This window comes from Dermacentor andersoni, chromosome 4 (genome assembly GCF_023375885.2).
Source record: "Dermacentor andersoni chromosome 4, qqDerAnde1_hic_scaffold, whole genome shotgun sequence".
Lineage (NCBI taxonomy): Eukaryota > Metazoa > Arthropoda > Arachnida > Ixodida > Ixodidae > Dermacentor > Dermacentor andersoni.
The window spans coordinates 136555583-136579270 of NC_092817.1; the positions used below are offsets into that span (position 1 = coordinate 136555583).

At 46.5% G+C, this 23688-nt stretch overlaps 1 protein-coding gene across 2 annotated transcripts in view; it reads right to left on the reverse strand.

Moving 5' to 3' along the window:
* Nucleotides 1-23688, reverse strand: part of LOC126537828 (cell adhesion molecule Dscam1-like) — a 192729-nt gene that overhangs the window by 80330 nt on the left and 88711 nt on the right. For both annotated transcript variants that reach the window (XM_055074467.2, XM_050184906.3), the window contains exons 5-8: nt 21443-21592; nt 9206-9323; nt 7709-7887; nt 890-1162 (exon numbers count right to left, since the gene is read on the reverse strand). In XM_055074467.2, the coding sequence (XP_054930442.2) occupies nt 890-1162; nt 7709-7887; nt 9206-9323; nt 21443-21592 (720 nt within the window). The remainder of the gene's footprint in view (nt 1-889; nt 1163-7708; nt 7888-9205; nt 9324-21442; nt 21593-23688) is intronic.

A 23688-nucleotide genomic window follows, 5' to 3' on the forward strand; every position in this document is an offset into this window, starting at 1 on the left:
TTCCACATCTTCGCATTACGTGTACGATGCTCTACCAATTGAGCTACCGCGGCGCCGTTTCCCCATCCACTTTCTTGGGTATTTGTGTTTCCTAGTAGAAACTTGGGAGTGTTAGCCAGAGCCACTAATCACATGCCTTGGCGGCGGATGTGGAACGTCCTTTCTGCCGCAGGCGTCACGAGTACGTGATCTTTTCGGGTATTGGTGGTTTCGTAATCTTCTCCTTTATTACATAACGAGGGTCTCGAATCCGGCGGCATTGATACCTTCAGGTAACACCTATGGGTTAATTGACCAGTTGCCTTCACCCGAAAAATATAGTATAAAAAATGAAGTAGCCTTTGAAATGTACGAGTTTCGACACCAGGAGAAAGCAGCTTTAGTCGAGAAATTAGTGTATATTTCTATGGAATCCGTGACTGAACATGGGAAGTTCTCTTCGTGAGCCTAAAATAGTAAAGTACCCCTCTCAAAAAGTTGGCCCCTGTGGCATTTAGTGTTCGACCACTGATCATTACTTGCAGTCACCATCTTCTTGAGGAGTTCTGTCTTAGCGATGAGCATTTAAATTTTATGACGAGCAACAAGTAGCGTTCATTGGAGAATTGTGCGAATGCTCTCTTCAAAGAATTACCATTGTCTGTTAGGCGCTATCAAGAAAATTAACTGTCGATATCCGATTTCGCTTGACTACACAGCCATACCACGCTGTGCTGTTTCAACTGCCAATTTTTTCGACACATCTCGGGGTACCACGGGTACAAGCAGCACGCTCAATCATGTTCTACTCTTTAGCGCAGAGCTTCAGTCGGTAAAGAGAAACTTTGCAAGAGAAATTACTGCACGAAATAGTGACATTAGCAGCATGAGAGCTAATCGCGGCACTCACCGTCCAGCTTGAGCCTCGCTGCAGCCTGACAAGAGTCGTGGTCGTTGGCAGCGAAGCACTGGTACATGCCGGCGTCTTCGCGGCGCACAGTCCGGATGCGCAAGAGCCTGTGCTCGGCGAGGAGCTCGACGCGGCCGTCGGGCAGCAGCGGCGCGCCGTCCTTGCGCCACGTGACCCTGTTGATGGGCTGCCCGTCCACGGTGCAGTTGAACTCGGCGGGCAAGCCGATGGCCACTGTCTGCAGTTCCGGCTCCAGCCGCGCGCTCAGGGGTACTGCGAACAGAGAGAGAGAGCAACAAAATATGGACGCGTTGGCTTAGTTATATTCGACAGATGTATATGACGGCAAGGCAGCAGTAGGTAAGGCTTTGTCAGTTCTTTGTTAAAATCTAACACTTTCTTCGGCGCACAGCGATGGCGCCGGACCCATCGTGGTGGCTTACTGGCTTTGGCGTTACGCTGCTGAGCAGGTGGTCGCGGGATGAAATCCAGGAAGCAGGGGCCGCATTTCGATAGGGGCGAAGTGCAAAAACGCGCGTGTGCCTGCATCGGGTGCACGTTAAAGGGACACTAAAGGTTCCTATGAAATCAGTTAAAATGATAAAGCAATGCTCTAGAACGTCTAAGGCGTCAATTTAATTGCGAACAGAGCTTTAGTAACCGAGAAATTGAGGTAAATCCATGACACGATTTGAGACTCCCCAGTGACATTCCGGTACTAGCCCGATGACGCAGGCACTCCTCATCCTAATTTATGTCACTGGTACTCAACAATACTCCTATTAAAAAGATAATTTCATTAGGTTATAAGACGGAAGAAAAGGCTACTTGTCTACTTCTATTCGATTATAAGAAAAAATAACATTTTGACTTTGCCCTTGAGTAGTACGGGTGGTCGAAAGGTTTCGTTTTCGCTCGACTCTGCGCGCTCGACTCTGCGCCGCGCGCGCTTTGGAGTTTCAGTTGTTTCGTTACCGCATCGCGCTGCGCTGGTTCTGCTGGCTAGCCAAACTTGCATTTGGAACAAGCAGCGAGAATGCCACGTCCATGTGATGTCGTGGGATGCGCGGATGGTCCGCGGAACTTGGCCAAGGGCAGTTGCAGCGGCGAATCCAACGTTACTTATCACTGTGTGCCAATGAGTGAACCTCTACGTTCGAAGTGGTTAAGTGCTGTACCTCTGCCACAGCGCATTGGCAAAGAGCCGAAAAATCGCATAGTATGCTCGCTGAACTTTCATCCAGAGGATTATGAGTTCAACGCCGACTTAATGAAGTCGTGTGGAGTTCCTTTCAAAGCAATGCTTTGCCATAGCGCTGTTCCGTCGGTCTTGCCTGCATTCTCCAAAGCGCAAGAACAACTGCAGGTCGAAGACGGGGCGGTGAGCGCGGCACTTGGTTCTCACGAAGGAAAAGCTACAAATGTGCGAATATGTACAGCCATGACATACAGTTGCCGTCGTAGTAGTACGCCACGACGCCGGCAGCGCCAGCCCTCAGCAGCAGGTCACGTTCATCAGTGCTCAAAATGGCTGAAGTCCAGCCCAGCATCGCGAGTCAATGTGTCGTTGTCAGGGTCGTTCATTGCAACTAACACCGAAGTTGGTGTTATAAAATAAAAAAAACCAGCTTATCGTCGCGCGTTTTCACTTCCGCTAGCCACCATAGTGCCGCTTTCGCGCTGCTGTCGGCTCGGTCTTGGCTCTGTTTCTGGCCGCGCGTTTGCGTTTTGCGCAGAAAAGCCGTAGCGCCGTCTGCGGGCGCCGTTTTACTCACCGACGGCGCAACGTCACTATGAGACCATGACGGCACCACTCCTCATGGAGGGCGGGCGATTTGAACCACGCTAGAGGTATGCGCACGCTTCAGAACGCATTTTCTCTTAAAATAAGTCTCTTCTTCGCATGAAACAAGCGTTTCGAGGTTTCTGGGATGGTATTTCAGCAGTCCACGTTGACTTAATGTTAACCTTTAGTGTCCCTTTAAGGAACCCCACCTGGTAGAAATTAACTCCGAGTCCCCCACTACGGGGCGCTTAATCATCAAATAATCATTTTCGAACGTAAAAGGCAATAATTTAATTAAACTATTTACTTAAGAGATACTCCCGCCAATAGCTGTCCCCTGTAATATCTGAAAAACCAGTCATCGCTGCTAAACACACTTCCATTGTGTACCAACTGAAAATCTCAAGACAAGAAAATCTCAGTGTTGCTTTGTCATTTCCCAAAGTGCCGTTGTTCGGAAAAATATGGAGTCATAGATAGGTTTTTAGGAGAAAGAACTACGTCTATAGTGATTGCAGACTGGACAGTTAGCAAGTGTAGGCTTCTAGTTCCACTTCATCGGCAATATTCGTGTGGTTGCAAACATAGTAAATCAATTCACCGGAGGCAAGCCGGGAAAGGGAGAAAATTATAATTTAGGTATAGAGTAAACGATGTTACAAACCGCCAACGGGTTTCTAAGAAAGGAAGCTTGCTTCGCAGTTTAAGAAAAAAATTGTGGTGAGGTGTTATGCAGCGATGCGTGAGCTTGGCAAACTTCAGAAACTTCGCGAGCTCTGGCGACGCCCTCAGTTGAATGAGGGAATCGTGTCAAAACATAAATTTGAACCCCTTGGTGTGCCTACAGTTTCATCGGCTTATTCAGGTACACACTTGGGTTATCGCCACTTGGGCGAGACATCACGGGTGGCCTAAAAAGGGTAACAAGTCAAACCGTCGGTGCCATTTTTCCGTTGTTTACTGTGCCAGCTACTGCACTACCTGTTGTAATATGTCATTAAAACTGTTATCCTTTAGCGTATTTAAAAGAAGGGATAGGGTTGGCGTGAGGATGTGCCATATCTGCACTGTTCGCACTCGGTGATGGATAGACATATAATGTCTGAAAGAGCAGACATACCCATGACGCGCCCTGGAAAGGCTTGGCAAGCGGCTTCCACCAAGTATGTAGAGAGCAGTCACGGTATTGCGCTATAGTAATATCGCGATGATAACAAGCGCCGCTGGCGTGTAACGTTACCCAGTCTTCTGTGTTCGAAACCAGGAAGCGGCGTGTGGTCGGTAAGCTCGTGTTGGCATACCTGGTTTGAACTCGACATTTTATTGTATTCGGCTTGGGCGCGTGGCGAGCTATCTTTGTTCACTGACTACCGTCGAGGAAACTCAGGCGAGCGAGAAACTCTAGGCCTCCTGCAACGAACCCTTTTTGTTTAACTCACTCTACCAACTCAACTAACTAAACAGGAGGCTAGGAGATTACAGTCAAGGTGGACTCCACTTTTGTTTAACATATGCACGCACTTGTGGTTACTTTCCTACTTATTTGAAGAGTGTTAGGCAGGGATTAAATATTATATCTACCGCAGGCAAACCAAGCTTTAGTGATACTTATTTGAAGCAGCCACTCGCTCAATGCGAAAATATTGTCGTAACCCAAACAATCGCAAAAGGCGTTTCGAAGACGACCCATTTGTTGCCGCTTTGAGTGGGTTCCGTGCATAAGCTAACCTAACCACCGCGTAGCGATGTGTCGAATACTGGGCGCGTAAGTCCATGCGTGCAAGAAAGGTTCGTACAGTCTTCTAAGAAAAACACCGAGAAATGATTTAGCGGCAAAAACCCTCTTAGGATGACTATCGACAGTAATGCGTTAGCATTCAATAAAAATCACAACACAACGTACTGCAGCCATCGAAACAAGTTATTCATGAGATTTTCACTCCAGCAGGCTCTTTCGCGCTTCACTAAGAACGCTCCCCGTCATTTGTCACTGACACCGCAAAGCCTGCAACCAGGTGCCCTCCGAAATGCATGGCGCCCCGGTGCGCGCGAACGCTGAGAAACGCGTCAAGGCCAGAATACATGGAGCGAACTTTCACGACGAAGTTCGGGCGGCAGAAAATCTGCCGCGGCGCGACGCCGTATGTTCGTCGGGCTGCGCTACATGGAGCGAAGACAGGCCGGCCGCCGCCGGCGAGTCGCTGCGTTGTTATCAGTGTGGCTAGACGAGGCAAATGCGCTGTACTGGAATACATGACAAAAAAAAAACTTTAACGACAAATATTATCGCTTTTGAATTACGGAACACTCTAAAAACGCGTAAAATTTTGTTTAGAAATGATTTCTAGTCTTTTTTATGTGTTTGAGACATTCATGCCCCGATGTAGTTTAAAGAAAGCGGCGATGCTATGCGTTCTGGCAAACAACTTTCGGCTCCTCCAACTCCGCGGCTGTGTTCTGTGGCTCAACGCGCGCGCGGCCGAAGCAAGCAGACCCGAAAGTAGCGCACGTGAGCTTGTCTAACCATGGCTGTTATTAACTTGTTAAATTCCAGCCGCGCCGCTTTGGATGCCATGAATACGAAAAGCGGGAGACCGGCGCGAGAGATAGAGCGGGATCGGGATACACGTACAAGCGGGGAAGCCTAGCCGGAAGTCGGGGCGGATAGTGAGACCTGATTGGCTCGCTTTGGGGCGCCGCTCGTTTGCCGCTTCCGGTGTCGTCGCCGCCCGACGAACTTTTCTGAGCCAGCTGGATCGGCGGCGAACAACGTTTTCTCCGCCGCCGCGCGTCGCGCGTACGCCGCCGGGCGTCGAACGCCGACTATTCGTCGCATATTCGCTCCATGTATTCTGGCCTTCATGCGGCAGCCGGGTTCCCCTCTCGCGCTTATTTCTGGACACACTGCGCCATCTAGTGGCACTCACGAAAAGTCCGCGCATGGCTTTCGAGACAAGAAGACTGGCGCACCGGCGCATGGGAGCACTGAACATCGCTCCCTCCATGCCAATCACTCAGTGGCAGATGCTCAGTGACCAATGTTGCCAAGAGGTTCATTGAAGAGCCGCACACGTTCAGTGCATTCGTGCCGCAGCTCGCGAAAGCGTTGGCTTAGAAGCCGTTCATTGAAAAGCGGCACATAACAGTGCACTTGTGGCGGAGCCTGCTAATGCGTTGAGTTGCTGTCCATGAGGTACCTCTGTGACGTGCCCGGGTTTGATTCCGCTTAGCATCGAAAATATTTCAGGGATATTTTTCGTGATCAGACGGTGGCACGTTCCCTGTGGCACATTCCCAATGGCACATACTTCGTTACCGAAATTTACTTCCAAGAGGTTCGTTGAAGAGCGCCACACGACTACTGGCAAATACTCAGTGACCCAAGTTGGCGTCAGGGAAGTTCTTTGAGCAGTGGAACCTGCGAAGGTGTCGCGTCTACAGTGACCCATGTTAGCGGGAAAGAGATCTTATGAAGAGTGGCCCGTATGTATACGTTGCCACATATACAGTGACCCAAGTGAGTCCGATGGTTGGTTTTGAACTCTGTCACTTCAGCACAACCCTATGCGCTACCTGTTCGACCACTGATCACCCTGTAACCCAGGTAGGTGGGAGAACGGTTACACACGAGCGTAGAAAGTCCTTGATATCCCCTAAGCGTGCTAATACATTAAAATTGCCACGCTAAATCGGAAGCAAGCGACACAGATGTCGGTATTCATATGCGTAATAACACCTTCCAGTCCGTGCCTTGTATTTTGGCATCGAGTCATAATTTTGTCACTAAAGTCAGTGTAAAGACAGGACTATGACTGCGACGCTTATAGGATCAGCGGTAAGTGCGGCTTCTGCTTTCTTTTATATTTGTCTTGGTATAGGACACAATATAGCGCCGAGCTTGTGCCGTTGATCATGTATGATCCTTATTTACCAAAGGGATTATAACCAGAAGATCCTATATCCCAGCTATATCCCTGCAAGTTATATGACGCCAATTAGCGGACACGAATATTCAGTTAGTAAGAACGTCCTCGAGTGCTACCTTCGGGGACGTTGAAATCTTTAATGTAGCTTACTCGGCGTGCCGAATTTTTCGGCCTCGCACGTGTTAATAAAAATTGTACGCTATTTACGCCAACCTCCGGAGGGCAACGTCGGCTTACTTTAGGTGCATCGTTTTTTTAAGTACGGAATAAAATAAACATTGTTTGGGAAGGCAGCGTGACAACAAAGAAAGGAAGCAATGGCACCGAACCACTGCGCATTCGACGACGTTATATTATACAACAATGCGGAGAGTGCTGACAGCTTGGTTAGCAGTGAAAGCCTAATAATTCTGTAAGCGGTAAACGAAGGCTAACTGTACCTGTAACCCATTTCTCACCGATGATCGCAGGACGCTTCATATATCTATCACTATAAATGAACTAAGAGTAGGTTATTTATACATAGATAGCGTCCCTTCAGGCTGCGATACAAGTTACTTAGTTCCCGAAAGCCCTGGGAGGAGGTACTATTTTACGATGCTGCAGCTTAATTAAATTGTGAGGTTTACCATCCTGAAGACACGCAATCATCTATGAGGGACGCCGCCGATTTGGCCACCGGATTTATCGTAATCACCTTGTCTCTTTATCCGGGGCACCAACGGTCAACACGCGGACGCCTTCGCATTCTGCCTCCGTAGAAATGCGGCCATCCTCAGCAGGAAATCGAACCCTCGACTTCGCTCTCAGCAGCAGAACGCCGTGTTGTCACCAAGTCATGGCGGCGGACATACATACACTTTTATTTGACCCTAGTGCTACTTATTGTTCGATTATCAGAGTCGGCGGTGCAACTACGCATCGGCTACATCTGTGCGTGTTGCGAAGATTTCAATACCGACACTGCAATCATGCCCCCTGTCGAAGGAGAGCAAATCATTGTCAACACTTCTATGTTGAAGCTTAATAGCTTGACTCCACTATAGCTCCAACAAGCTACATTATTGTCAATACGATGTCGGGATGGCAGGCCCCTGTTGTACGCACCTGCAACCGACAGCACGGTTTGAATCGTCTGCTCTCCTGCGCTGTTCCTGGCCACGCAGGTGTATCGGCCTGTGTCCAGAACATTGACGCCGAGGATGCTGAGAACCCCGTTGGTGAACTGCAGCCGGTCAGACTCAGCGACGGCAAAACGCCTGCCGCTGCGGTCTTCGTGGTACCACCTGCAAACACGAAGGTTGGCATATTTGCGATGATTCCAAAGGTGTAGAGAGGAAAGTAAAGAATTACTCTATATATTATACAAACTTTTGAAAGCTAAACCAACAGTATTGTTATTAAAAACGCAATGCTAGAACGCAATTTCTGCATGCACGAGTGATTTATGCGCTCTGCTGGTCACAAGTCTCGCGAACTATTAGTTATCAAACCAATAATCAGCAAAGATATCTTAACTTGCTTTAATCATGAGCGTGGTATATCGTAATATTTCAAACGTCGACACAACCGTATTTGGTGGCAACTTCACTTTCTTGGATTTTCGTGGATAGCTTCTGTTCCGAGATATTCATCAGCAAGTTTGTCAGGCTACAAATTTCGCATTCACGGGGCGTTGATCAAGACCCAACGCCAAACCGCGAGGAAATGTCAACGTGAGGGAAATGGAAAACGACTCAGTCGTTGCTTGTTTTCACCCGCCGATAATAAGAGCGCAGCCATTATCAGCTTCGACCGCTTTATACACGATATGCCGCATGCAATATTCTACGCAAAAATGCGGCATTGAACTTGTCTAGAGGACGATGCCCTTAAATGCGAAATTAGCTGCATGGGACACAAATTTGATGAGTAGCTGGCAACAGTAGCGCTCAATTAAAATTAAATAAAGCGAATTTGTCTGTACCAAATACGATTGTCCTATTGTTTCAAATAAAAACATATACCACAATCGCGACAGTAAATTATATATTTAAGGATATTTATTTGTTAGGGTTTGGTGAATCTAGTTCGCCTCGGCAATTTCGTAAGCGTAAGCGCATAAGCCACCCGTGGACGTAAACATTACGTAGCTAGCAGTGCTTTTTTACTAAAATTACTGTTAATTTAAATTTGAAGACATAGCACATTCGACTGGTCGCGTTTGATCGTTCTGGAACAGTTTCGTGGAGTGGTTTAAATTCAGCAGAACAAAATTGGAGCACTCAGAACACACTTCTCTAGATCATTCAGTGCGCCCCGCTCCAGCTCAGAGCACACAGTAGCGCTCTCACCTTGAAGGTGGTAGCGCGACAGAGATCATAGAGCATATCTTAATCACGCGGCTTCTCTCTTTGCTTTGGGTGCAGCTGAACGATCAGCTGAGGCAGGAATTTTTCAGGAACCACTCTCAAAAGGGATCCACATCGCTGCAAACCGAATTGAACCGCGATAGGAACCAATCGAATGTCTCCTGTAACAAATATCGTGCAGTGTTCTTGTAGCTAACCCAACCATGAATCTTGCACGTCATCGTGTCTTGAGGTAATACTTTGAAGCGCTTACGTGTAGCGAGGAAGTGGATATCCGTGAGACACGCAAGGCAAGTCGACGTGAGCTCCCACTGTCGTTAACACATCGGAAAGGCTGAGCGTCACTTTCACTTGGGTCACGGCATGGGCGTCTGCAAAAGAGAACCATCTTAAACGTCCAAGGATGAAGATGCACCTTGGTATGTCCATAGCCAGCACATGCGTACGTAACAATAAAAGAAGCAGGCTCCTTTCGGAATCCTGAACCATTTCGCATATAGGCAGCACCATCTATGGTGACCTGCGTTTTCCCTTCGCTTAACAAAAGAAAGATTTTCGGTTTACTGTTGTTTTGAATTTACGAAAATATTGCAAGCTTGCATCTATTGGTCCTGATTGTTCGACATTTGGTCCGATTGTTCTTGTTTGGTTGCATTTCCACAAGAAAATGAAAGTTTGTTTTCGTGTGTGACCTTCATGATGTTCACATTTCACTTCTCAGCGACTAATGAACTCCAATCTCAGAGGATGTACGTACTATCTTGTACTAGGGAAGACGGAAGCGATAAGGTAACTTCGTAGCCGCCAGGCTAAGCACTACTTACGGAGCGAGACTTGACAAAGGCGATTTAAATTTTTTTTCTTGACAAACCAGCTAAGTAACAGTGCGCTGTGTCAGGTTTAAGGATAACAGTCTAGAAAGTACATCTTTCTGTCAAATGTGGTCAATATTTCAAAGCAGCCGTAAAGGAAACAAATTACCGATTTGAAGATAATAATTTCTTTCAAACCACGGCTGTATTGGTTCGCCCAAAGATTCGCAGCAAGTGCAGCGATAAAGTTTCGGAGGCGCATTGGCATCGTGAGCTTTGTGCTGACTTCAAAACTCTGTAAGGTAACTTCTGGTTTTGAATGCAATATTCTCATCGGTAGCTTTCATTTATTCATCATAAGAAAAGTTCAAAAATTATGTGCCCAGAGAAGCGTCATCATTGCAGGCTGCCGCCGGTGTGTCTTCTAATTTTATAGAAATACTTGCACAAAAATAGTCAAGAAAGACAAAATGGCAAGGATACGCAACGTAACATACAGTAAGCCGGAAGCCGCTTTTGTCCTTATAGACCATAAGACAATGTAGACGCTTGTACTCGCGATTAGCGGAAAATATATCTAAGCTCATTCCACTGGCCCCTGCATTCAAGATGCTCGTAGACCATGCCTTAACCGGGATGGCAGCGTAGGGATAGACACGATACGCATGGTTCTGTATTAGCCACGCGTTGATTTGCACGTTTGACTCCACCGAGAAAGGGTAATTCATTTCAAATAACCCTTCCAGAAAGAATGCACATCTTCACTGATAATGCTTTCCTATTTCCGTGCGTCGCTTCTCATGTGGATCTAGCTCCATCCCACCGGGCGACAGTTGCAGCAGTCAGAAGCACGAGTTGTGTTTATGTGTTCAAGTTTTGGTTTAGTCACGTGACGTTCATAACCGATGTGGTCACCTCGACGATCTTAACCACTAAGTTTTTCAACTTCACGGAGGCGTTCACAGGGATACAACCCTGTACTGAGAATGCATATCAAAATGGAGCGATTAGAATGATGTTGGCGGCGCCACCCCCCTCGCCGCATATGACACATATATCATAGAACACAAAAGTATCAAGCGACGACTTTGAAATACCACTTACGCTGACCATACTGATAAAATTCCAGCACAGGTTCCCTCATCGCCCTACATATACCAGCCGTCATCATAAGACATACTTATGAGACGTGTTTCCTTAATTGTGGTTGGGCTTGAATATATATTACCAAAATAGGAGAACCTTCAAGAAGCGCGTTCGTGATTTGTTGCGGAACATAGCGAGTCACTTACTCCGACTGGTTTACCACAATGTGATGCTGGAGCAAACAAAAAATTGCCCACGTTAGGATACTCTCTGATGCGACATTTGACCGCTGCTGCATACATGTTTTCATTTTGCGATGTATTGGCTGGCGTGGACATTCTCTCTACTGTGGCACGTCACAAACGGAGCGAAGTTTGGTGCGACTGCGACGTTAATCGGGAGATTGCGAGAGGCGGCGCGTGGCAGACGCGTGGCGCAATTCGCGGCAGCCGTCGCAGACAAACCTCCGCTCAATCAGCGCTTTGTTTCCATACGGAAGACGGGTGCTAATTCGGCGCCATCTCGTAGCCATCGTCGCCGCAAAGCCAGTCTTGCGCGGCACTGTTTTTCTTTTCACGCTTTCGCCATACCCTCCTCCTCCGCTTTCCTCCTCGGTCTCTGTTCGCTACCGCAGTCTTCCATCTCCCGCTGCGCCCCGCGTTCGCTCTTTCATCCTTGGCTGCGCTCGTTCGCTCTGTTGCGAGGGACAAAGCCGACGCCGAAGCCGCCACATCAATGGGCACCTAAGAGCTGCGCTCGAAAAAAACTAGGGCAGGAGCAATGTTTGATGATTTCTTAAGTCAATGCGAACATTTGACCTCTGCACATGGCCCAAACCCGAGCGAAATCCCTTCTTTTTTGAGGAAATGCTCGCTTGAGGACCGCCACATGCACGTTCTACGACACCCTGACGACGTATGATCGGAGCCAGAGGCAGTCGCGGACGGTACACACTGCATCAAATTCGCCTCCGACAAGCCGATTTTGAAGGTACGCTTTTGCGTTCCGCACGTACAGATCATCCAGTCGGCACCGCTTGGTCTCGGTGGTCTCTTCAGTGGCCGTTCGCCTGGCGTGCCGCTGTTCTTCGGCCACGCAAACCTTGATGCTCGCACTCCACGGCTCCGCATATCTCGTCCGCCCGTCGCTTCGCCTCCTACCTCGCCACTTCGGAACTCATTGCATTCCTCTGTAGTCTGTGCATAGCCTTTGCTCCCTTACGCTCTACTTCTGTTTGATACTGTCGAGGGCTTATTGTTGTATCTGCAAGTAGAGGTCAACGCGCAGCATAGCGCGACCGAGCACAGATCCACGCCTCTTTGTGGGGCGCACACCCATGCAGAAGAGCCTACTAAGGAAAGGAGGCACCAAGCCACTAGTAGTGCGTGAGTGGGCGTGTGAGAGAGCGCGCACATGCGCGAAAAAAAAAAGTAGGACCGAGCCAAAAGCAGCCAGCAAGTGGGTGCGTGTGGGCAGTGTGTCGAAACGAAATGTTTTTTGTTATGGCTTTTGTTTCTTTCCCCTTTAAAAAAGTTACCTTCCGGTTCTGCTCCGGAACAAAAGAAAAGAAAAGAGGATCCGTAACGGTGCATAACAGTTTTCGTTCGCATGCGAAAATACTGAAGTGAAGTAACAATAAAAACATTTATTTTTCTCAATAAGTAAATTATGAATTCCAATAACATGGTCAGTACCTTTAGTCAAGGCAGTGAGCATGATCTGAGAAGCAGCACGTCATCGAGTGTATTCACCGCAAGGCGAAATTGTTGTTCCGATAAAACGAACCTTAAAGTACACAAACAAACTATAAAACTTAAGTAACAAAGCGTTCAACTCGTAGAAAACGAAACGTTAAGCTCTTCAGCGCTCAAGCCCCGGGTTTTGCTACGATGCCGATCTGCTAGTGCGCCGAGCGATAGCCTTAGATTAGTGGAGCGCTAGACTAGCTATCGCTCGCACTGTCCCTGCCTGAGATAGGAGCTTATGCGGACCGCTGGCATACGCGCTAATAATTCTGACGTTCCCTGACGTCAGTTTATTTCGGATTGCAGACTTTCCCTTTGACTCACAACCGATAAATGATATGTCGGTTTTACTCCGCAACAAAATAGCAAATAACGTTTCGGTTATGTTTTCGCTCCGGTCAAAAATAGCGTTTTTTTTTTCGTTCTTCGTTTTTGTTTTCGCTCCTTTCTGACACACTGCAGGGGGGGTGCGCGCATCGGTTACGAACTATGTGACCTTGGACTACCTCGCTTTCGACCTTCGCTCCGACTAGGCAAAAAAACACTTCGCTACAACAAACTGGGAGCAAGTAATACTCTTTACGAAAACCTAATAATAAATCTAACAATTGCTTGAGTACAAAGCGTTCAGAAGAGCAAACAGGTTCTGTGCTCTGGGAAATACGAACGGGAGCCACCGAGCACGCATATGAGAAAAAAAAAGTTCACGTTCTATGTCAAAGAACGAGCGCGCGCGCTTTCCTACATTGAGTACAATATCTTCGTAGAATGTGCATTCACACACGCGCTGAATCTTAAAGTATTACATAAGAAAGATTCCAGCCCGAGCTTAACGGTCTGTACTGTGGGCTCAACATGACTTGTGTTTTCGGGTCTACTCTGCAAGTTAGTACGTGGTATACTCCAGCACCAAATGCTAAACGCTTCGAAGTCTATGGTACATCGTGTAGTGGGCGACGAAATAGTTTAGATATCGAGTGACCTCTGGCATGATCATTACATTTATTATGAGTATCTTGATTATCATATTAACAATATTATTTTTTTTTTTGCGATAGCAATTACATGGACACTCAAGGTGCCTCTTCTTTCGGTCGGCGTCGACGGAGGAGTCGGCGCGATGTTTCGTGTAACGTCCCAGGGCGACAGCACCGTCGCAGCGCGCCGTATGCTGTATGTGGGAGTGAAAGCGCGTGAGGGGAGCCGACGATCGCTCAACCAGGCGCGCGAAAGGCCGTGGGGCGATGTGAGGGAGGAAGGGGGTCGGGTGGCGTTGGCCTCCGGCAGCAACTGCGCATTTCGTGATCGCACACAACCAACGATCGCGACTCAATCTCGCGTGCTCAAGGGAGGAATGTGGTCAATGTGGGGATGAAGCGCGCCATATTCCGTCGTCCGAACGGAATCGTGGGCAGGGGAGGTAGGGGGGGGGGGGGGGTATTGTACTTCGGGAGCAACGCGCGGTCTTATCTTGAAAGCGACCTGCTTGGAGGGCAAAGTTTAGGTGAGCCGACGGTTTGTAGCTTTGCGACTACTGTATTCTCACCGCCCAGTTCGCGCTTCCTCACGCCAGCGTTCTGACAGTGGGTGTCCGCGGTCATCGAGTGCGATGTCTTCACGATTACTTGTGCGCGCTGACACCACGCTTGTTAATTTAGATAGTAACCGAATGTTTGCAAGTTTACACAGCCGATAAACTACAATCCGTACTTCGTGTATATAGTTGTCCGCTAACTTGCTATTACAATCGATGCTGCGCCTTTCTGGCGAAACTGCGTCTTTTTTTGTTTTCTATTATCGATGGCTTCTTTATAATTCGCTATGGAATGTAACATAATGGAGTAGTCGAGCCACTTTATTTCTCAATATGTTCACTGTGAGGCGATTTAAAAAAAAAGAACAATACACAGCTTAATGGCAATTCATCTGCGCAAACTAGTGACCGCACTGCTCGGTGACGCGTGACGGCAGGTGTCTAATACAGAAAGCCCTTGTGCTCCTCTGTCGGTATGAAGGCCCACATAGAGATTTGTATATAGGCAGAGGGGAAATGCTTGTGAATTTGTCCAACTTCGTATAAAGCTTGTATGATTCTCAATATGCTTCGAAGGAAGTCCTCTGATCACCCTCGTTCGAGTATCCAGGAGACAGAGAGCCTTGCTATATATACGTTGTGTCAAAATCAGCAGATTTCACAGGCTCAGTCAGTTGGACGATTGCGTGCGATATACCAACTGCACTCGTAAACTACATATGCGGCAAGCTACCTTTCACAGTGGAAGTCTTCCCAGCAGCGACTGCGAGCGGTCGCATGCTTAGGAGGCTGACTGCGCTATCTTGGCGGTGCATCACACGCGGCCTGAAAGGTAGGTGTGCCTCGTATTTTTAGACGTGTCAGTGCTTTTGTTGGTGTTTGTTGCCCACATAAAATATGCTCATACTTAACAATGTAGCATATCCAGCATGTGGAAGGTCGTCCTCAGTCACTTAGGGCTTGGACGATGGATGTCCGGCAAGCCTGGATAGCTTGGCCAAGTCTAGAAATGTCTAGCTCTTTTGGAAGCATCCAGAGTAATATAACCCGCCAGCACATTGCTCTCAGTTTCTACTTAATTTAGAAGATCGGGGCGGCCCGAGTTACCAACATATTTTTAGAGCACGCTAATAATAACATCACGTGTACCACATTTGCACTCCGAATTAAATTGTTTATTCGATTCCATTCTGTTTCGTAGATTTAAATGCGACGTACGGATTCTTCTATCTTATTTTTTGGCAATATGTTATTGCACATACGCTGTTGCTCCCGGTTTATGTATAACCCTTCACGAGGAATTTAGGGTAAGCAAGTGGTAATATTGTCCCCAATGCGAAACCGAGTACCCAGTACGCATTTGCCATTGCAATGCCCCATTGCGGGCCCAACGTCGCGCGCTGGATGCTGGAGCGCTGTGCTGGCGGGGAACACAGGAAGGCGCTGGATATTGCGAAATATATATATATATATATATATATATATATCTTGTGACGCTGAAGATCACAAGCACAGTGCTAAACCAATACGCCACGCCGAACGTCGACGCTCTTGCATATTTTACCCTGTCAATACCAAAGGGCAGTATCAGTTAGTGTTTGAATGTCTCGCACAGACATCGTAGATGTGCTTTCACCCCGTAACTAAAACTATCGTAAACGAAAACGTGGTTGTCCGTGATATTATGCCTTCAATGGCCACAACACTGATTTTCCTCTACAATTAGTAGTTTAACTTTCAGAAAAAGTCGGAACTCTGCACCGGCTGCTACTGCCGATTTCGATAGCTGTTACTTCTTCGCGGAAGGAAAAAACAACATTTATTTCAACCATGCGTTTCAATCGAAAAGTCTCTGTAGTCTTCCTCAATCTTCCGTCTGTGCAACCACATACCTTCGTCAGAGAATTGTCGGTCAGTACAACTGGCAGCATTCGGCGACAACACATAGAGGGTGTCCCACGTAACTTTAGTCAAGCATTAAGAATATTCAAATGCCACGTAGGTGGACGGAATCAAGGTAATGTTGTTTGCCGCAGTTGGTGATGCTGAGGTTATTTTTTTTGCATTCCGCCCTATAACATGCCGATTCTGGATTACCTAATCAACTTCGCGAATATTATGATTAGACGAAACGTGTCAATGAGAAAATTTGTAGAGTAGCATGCAAAACTCCCAATACAGCTGTCCGTTGCTCAATACGTGCTACATTAAATTGCTTTTCCGAGCGTATTTGACGCCCGCAAATACAGGCAAAGTGCCTCGAGTGGCCTGCCGCACGTGAAAGTCCTAACCTTCGGTAGAAGAAAACGAGCTTGTCGCAGGTACCAGGAGAATGATAAAATGCCTGCATTGGGGCCTCAGAAGCTTTTTGCTCTTATTATCTTTTAGTGCGCTAGGGAAATTGGGAGCGCAGGAATTGCCTCAACTTGGTTGTCTGTGTGATAAAATCAATAAGCGGCAGGTTTCGTGGGGTCCATTCGAACGCGTGAGTATGACTGCAGGGCTCATTTATTTCGCGTTGACTGCACAGCACTGCGATAACTAGCAGCCATCGGTTGCGTCATCACCACTAAACAAATATGAAACCATTACAAGAACACGTCAGACACACTGACATAAGAAGTGCGTCGAAATTACACGAAATATAAACGTGCACTATTGCAGTGCAATGAAACGCCCGCTTTCATCAGCTATAGGATGGCGGGGCTTCTGAATAATGAACGACAACGCAACTTCAGAGCCCCAGCCGCGCCGCTATGATTGTTCAGAGAACGAACCACGTTTCGTTTGAAAGCGTACTCGGGACCCGCCTGAAAGTAGCACGTACGCTATAAGCACCGCTACTGTTCGTTTGAACGAACGCCCTGAAGGCGAGTCCTGCCGCAGATTGCTTTGGAATGGAGTGCTGCGTACGCGGGAGCTTCTTCTCAGCCTATGTTTCTTTTTGTTTTTTGTGACTATTCAACGATGCTGGAACAAAACGAAACAACGAGGTTTCGCTCACTTCTGGGTCGTGTATTTCTCCGTTTGCTACGTGATAACGATGCCGGAGTCAGTCAATGTCCTACTCCGAGCCCCGAGAGGTCCTGTTCGAATGCACTCGCTTGGAATAAGTTATTTGGATGGCGACGCTAAAGGGTGCGGTGGCGTAATGAACTCCTCGCACGTCCATAGTTGACGCGAAACGCAGCGATCGCTGCAGCTGCGGCCATTCACATGAAGCCACGTTTCGCAGCGGTTTCTTGCCAAAGACGTTCACTCTGAGACGGCACGCGCGGCGCGATGACTGAAATTCGCTGAATGCCTTGCGAAACACCGAGTTACTTTCTCTAACTAAATTAGAGCGCTGGCATGACGGGGACATTGCCTGACTCTCAGTGCGAAAGGCAGTGACCTGCAAGCCTTTAATGGCACATTGCGATACGCCCGTACATGCATTCCTATACGCTTTCTTGTTCCTCGAATAGAATGTGAAGAGTTTTATTCTAACTTCAGCTGAAACGGCAAGATAATACGCGGAGGTTCTGAAGTATTGGAAAGAACGCGGGGATAGGCAAGCGAAATGGGAATCAAGCAAACGGCTCTGCAGACAGCTTTTAGGGGCCCGCAATTTCCTGCGTCACGTTCTGTGCAATATCGGTCAAGTTATTTCTGCAGTACTTTGTGTTTCGCACGTTGCACCACTGCATCTAATTACGTTTTCGTGTCAGCTTCTAAAGAAAACAAAAAGTATCTCGCGTTGTCATCTGAAATTGTTACTTGCACGCGTCTTGTACAGCACTAACGTTCAATGGAAATTAAGTGCCGCCGCCAACTGAACCACCCCTCCCCACCCTCCCTCCCGTAACACACGCTGAGCTTTCTGCGATAAGACTCATTGGTAGCTGCGAGTTTGCATACCGGGCGGTTTCCGTCGCTAGTTCGTTACCCGTACTTCCCTGCTATGCGCCTCGGCTGCAACGTCCCCTTGGGCGCTTCCTCGCCAAATCAACCTAAGGGAACAGCGCAGACGGTGCGCAAGTCCTTGGCGGTATTGAACTGCCCAGCGCCGGAAACAGCCTGCTAGGAGGAGCTAGTGCTGCCCCTTATCGGAAGCTGCGCCCACGCTAGGACGAGCATTTAGTCTCATACCAGAAGTCGTGAACCGGCAGAAAGTTTCGCGCGCGTACGTTAAGATAATAGCGCCAGAACAAGCCTCGTAGCTCCCAGTATATAGCGCCAGATTATTTCTTGATTGCGAGTGTATGTCTAACTGTTTCTCGGCGCGAACATTGACGGCGCAGAGGCAGCTGGCAGCGGCGAGTTTCGGTGATTCCTGCGAAGATAATTCGAGAGCATTGCAGAGTGCGTTCGACATTTCCTGTTCTAACAATGGAAGTTCACCGATTTTAATACCCTGAAACATAAGCGATGATGAAAGGTGGTGTACCACTAATAATTAAAACTGCTGCTTCCAAGTATATATAAGAGCAGTTCACATATGCACGTATGTAGGTCGAATTTTACCTATGGTTAAAAGGCTGACTGAGGCACGAGATACATGTACATTTTTGTTCTCTGCCACGTAGGAGGGTCCCCTGTCCTCCAAGAGCAATTTGGATCGCTAAATTCAGTTTTCCATGCTCAGTAATCTATCTGTGCGTCCATAGCCTTCTAAATATTGTGCCTGCCAATTTACAAGCAGAGGAATGAGGTGTGGCCGTCGTTGGAACTATTGCTGCTACAAAATTTACGCGAGTTGCTTACCACGCCGTAATCGCATTTTCAAAAATTACCGATGTCAGAAGGAAAGCATGGACATGAAACAATGTGTCTGTGAGGAGTGAAATGTGAATGCTTCAGTATTGCTTCGTTTTCAAGAACGAAATAAACTGCCACCAACCCAATAACCACTATTTATTCCAAGTACAGACAACGTTTGCCAGCTGCACCACCCCCTCCTTCTCCAGCAAGGATCGAGTGCTTGCCATGTTCGTTGTTACCTTTAAGAAAATACTGTCGACTCCCATTAATTTGACTCGTCCGGGACTGCGAGATTTTGTCGAATTATCGGAGAGATCGAATTTGTAAACTATTCGTAAAATGTATGAAAAGTAATCTTTTTGATGACTTGAAGTTGTTTGTAAAGAGTTTCACTTTCTTGTTCTTGAAGCGCGACCCAACCAGCATCAGATGAAGAATGCCAGCGTGTTTAAAAGCTTCTTCAATGTGGCACGAGAACGAGCAAGCGGGAACGAACGGCATCCTGGGCCGAAGGAGCGTCGGCCATCAAAAGCTAAAAATAAATTTTAATGAAACAACTTCAAGCTTTTGGAAGCAGTAGCAACACCGGCTGAATTTCTTGCAAAGTTCCTTGCTTAAGTCATCAATTGGACGTGCTCTAGAACTTTGATTGTTAAAGTGCAAATTATGCATAATTTCCGGTTATTGTGACACTCTAAATCCAAAACAAATAAAAAAGTTACCTTGTGGAATCACTGCCTATAGATTAGAAAATAAAAATTGTCCTGCACCTCTATTTGTCTATACGCACGCAACCAAGATTCATGGAGAGTTAAATGCCGCATGACCTACGGCTACCAAGTGTGAACTCCCGCATTACAGACCTTGCTGTATAAGTTTGCCATGGATCGCACAGGTGTAGAGTTGATCTCGTTGAATTTGCTACAAAGCTTATATGAATAATTGGCCACTATTTACATTTTTGTTTAACTACTGGGTTTGTTTCTCTTTTGCTTTCGTTTTCGATCCAGTGACATCCCTGCATTATGATACAACATGCATTCCGCGTTCTTTTATGGAGGAGAGAAGAGACCAGCTTTTTTACCCGGAAATAAAACCGGCGGCAAAATATGTCGTTTTTACAGCCTATACTACTAATCAGCACCATTGCTGTGATGCTTATGTAGCATTTAAAGATGCAGAAGATGTAAAGACAAGAACAGCAACAATTCTCGCAGGAACAGGAACAAAGTATTCATTTTGCTTGCGTCAAGCTCGCAAAGTATACACAAAATAAAAAAGTTACATAAAAGAAGTGTGATAAATTATTTGGCTTGCATATATTCAGGCTGTAACTGAATAAATCAAGGATGAAACAAAAAAAAAAACTATATGAGACATGTAGTTGTTGGAGCTTCGAGATATATGCTCAGCTTATTGCATCAAAGTTTTTTTTTTCAATATATAGCTTTCATATTTTTTGCAGGTTACACCACTATTACACCACTAATTGAGCATGCTGCATCATTGATACACGACGATTTCTGGTCAAAATATCGAAACCATAAGTTCGTTTAGAAAATTTATTTTTCAGGTATGTCTGGCGTGAGCAAAGCATTGTCCACCTCTTTCAAAAAGTATAGAAAATTTATCCAGTAAAGAGTTTAATGGTGTCCAAATTGAGACACAATGCGTTAACTTCCTTTACGTCTCTAAAGCAGAAAGCTATCTCCATCGTTTGTGTGTTGCTGAGTATGAAAATAATCGTGAGATTGACAGAACTATGCATTATTTTGCTTGGTCATTCCTTGTGTGTGTGTGTGTGGGCGGGGGGGGGGGGGGGATGCAATTACTTCACAACGACGAAGTCCGGCGGCTTCTTTCCCCCCACAGAACAAGATAGGCATCTACCTTGAGCTCAAGAGTTACATTGCCCCCCAAAAATATATAAGCGATAAATGCCCTTAATATAGACGATATTTCATGTGGAAGATATGTATCATGTGGCATGAAAACGTGCTTCAATTAAAAAAGTTGGAAATAAATACTACTGCAATTTCTTATTAAGATGCCCGCAGTGCCACAATCTCGATTGGTATCCTGTTTGACTCACGAACGATTGGTGAAAAAAAAAAACGAGGATAAAAAAAATAGCAATGCCACATTAAATATTTTTTTTTTACATTTTCCGAATAATATGAGCTGGTGCACCGTTTGTACGTCCGGCGGATAAAATCTTATTTATCTAGTTATTTATTTACCTGCATATCGTCCGAACAGGCATTACAGTCTTTACTCAAGTGATGAATTACGTGTTCTTTACCAGTCTTGCGCGAATCGGTACTCAAAGAAAGAAATGAACTGCGTCCAATTATCTGCCGCCACCACTGACCATGTATTGAGCTACTGTAATATCACAACCCCACCGAAGCACCATTTCCCACTGACCAAATGAGGGAAGGCGAGTAAGTATCGTAAAGTTGCGAATAAATTGCTGACTCTAAACAGAGCGCGCGGACTGCGAAATATGTGCCTGTAATCAAAATTCACTGTTACGTTAACAAATTGGAAGTAGAAGTGGCGACACTTACCAGAAACAAATATTTTTCCCGCCACGGTGCTGGAAGCCAAGTGTCCTGTGAGGCGATGTCGCGTTCGGCAACGGTAACTGCGGTCGGAGTCTGCGGCCGTTGTATTGTGCACCAGCAATTCACCACTGTCCAGAAGCGAGTAGCGGTCCTCTGCGGCGAAAAGCAAGAGAAAGGTGAAATAGTAAGCCAACAGCAACAAAAAAGGTTTAACCAAGCATCGTCTCTGAAGAGAAAGTCCACGAGCATTAATTTAAACTTCTCAAAAATTAAATTATGGGGTTTTACGTGCCAAAACCACTTTCTGATTATGGGGCACTCCGGAAGTATCGACCACCTGGGGTTTTTTAACCTAAATGCACCTAAATCTAAGTACACGGCTGTTATCGCATTTTGCCCCGTCGAAATGCGGCCGCCGTGGCCGGGATTCGATCCCGCGACCTCGTGCTGAGCAGCCTAACATCACAGCCACTGAGCAACCATGGCAGGTTCGACGAGCATGGTGATTTAAATTATTCGGTGACGAAGTGTTGATTATTTCTTTGTGCCTTCTCTCCGTCTGTCTTTCTGCCAGGTCCATTGTTCACTCATTTTGCCAGGTCCATTTGCGTTGGCCTTGCCTTATTTAGCGTAGACTCTTGGTAGGCCCTTTTTAACGCCGCAGCATTAAGGGCCCATGTCGTAGAAAATCTTGCGTCGGCGTCCATTTCGTCCAAATTCGAACAACGCATATACAGGTCCTCCATCTGACGCAAGGAAGTTGTTGAACTAATTGGATTTCTCGAGCCCAAATAAGTCGAAAAATCGTAAAGTACGACTTGCACACAACCTACATACATGATAAAGTCGTACTGTAATTTGAATATACGAGAAAACAAAATTATGTTAAGCGAAAACTCAAACAAACCCCTTTTCCAGCGTTTCTACCATTCACAGACAGGTCGCGGCGTCCCCCATTTGGGCACGCCGGCACCTGACTACCTCGAAGGCCACGGAGCGATGCGCCCGGTTCCATGCAACACCTCCAGGTGGCGCTCACCTCCGCCGCGGGAAACCGGCAATCAACCATTGATTACTGTCTTATGACAGAAGGAATTCATGATAAGTTGAGAGAAATGGTCATCGATGAGGAAGGGTTTAACAGCATAGGGAGTGACCATGAACGCATCATATTGAAAATGGGATATGTAGTTGGGAAAGAGAGCAAGGAGAGCAAAATGGCCAGTCCAAATTTGAACGCTGAACAAATAGCAAATACAATCACTAGAGTTGAAAAAGAACTTGGCAAATGGCCAAGTAAAGAGTGAGAATATGGTGAGCTTCTAAGTGTAATAACGACAGAAATACGGAAAGAGAAACAACATGTTCGTTGGAAAGGAAAAAAGAAACCAAAAAGCTGGTGGAACAAGGAGATACGAGAAGCGATCGCCGAACGACAGAAAGCATCTCGAGAGCACAGGCAGACAAAGAAGGCGCAGTTGTCACAGGATGAAGTAACTAGTAAATGGGAAATATACCGGGAGAAAAAGTCTATGGTTCAAATACGGGTGCAAGCAAAATTAAAAGGTGAAAGTGAACGTTGGTTGTCAGAAATACGTGAGAAAAAGAAGGCCGCACCTAGAATATTTTGAAACCACATGAAATTATTAGGCAGGAAGTCAACAACAATACAACAATATATCCTAGACGAAGATGAAAGCAGACTGGAAGGAGAAGCGGCAATAAATTACATCTGAAAAATAACAGCCGAATCTTTCCAAGGCAATGACGAGGTTGTATTTGAGGAAAAAAAGAGCATGAAAGAGACCCAGGAAAAGGAGCTGGTTCTGACAAATTTAAACTGGAAGAAAGCGGAAGAGAAAATTCCTAAGCGCACAGCCACAGGGCTAGACGAGGTTCCCGTTAAGCTGATAAATGAACTAGGACCAAAAAGTAAGGAAGCTCTGGTGAGCGCAGTGGAAAAAACTTTAAAAGATAGACGAATACCAGACAGTTGGCGACAAAGTAGAATGAATTTAATTTATAAAGGTAAAGGGGAGAAAGACAGAATTCACTCCTATAGACCGTTGACCATTACATCGGTAATATACAGGCTAGCAATGCAGGCAATCAAATTAAAGCTTCAAGCATGGACAGAGAATAATGACATTTTGGGAGAGCTTCAGAATGGCTTCAGAATAGGTAGGCGTTTGGACGATAACTTGTTTGTTCTTACTCAGTGTATTGAAATATCAAAAGCAGAAAGCAGA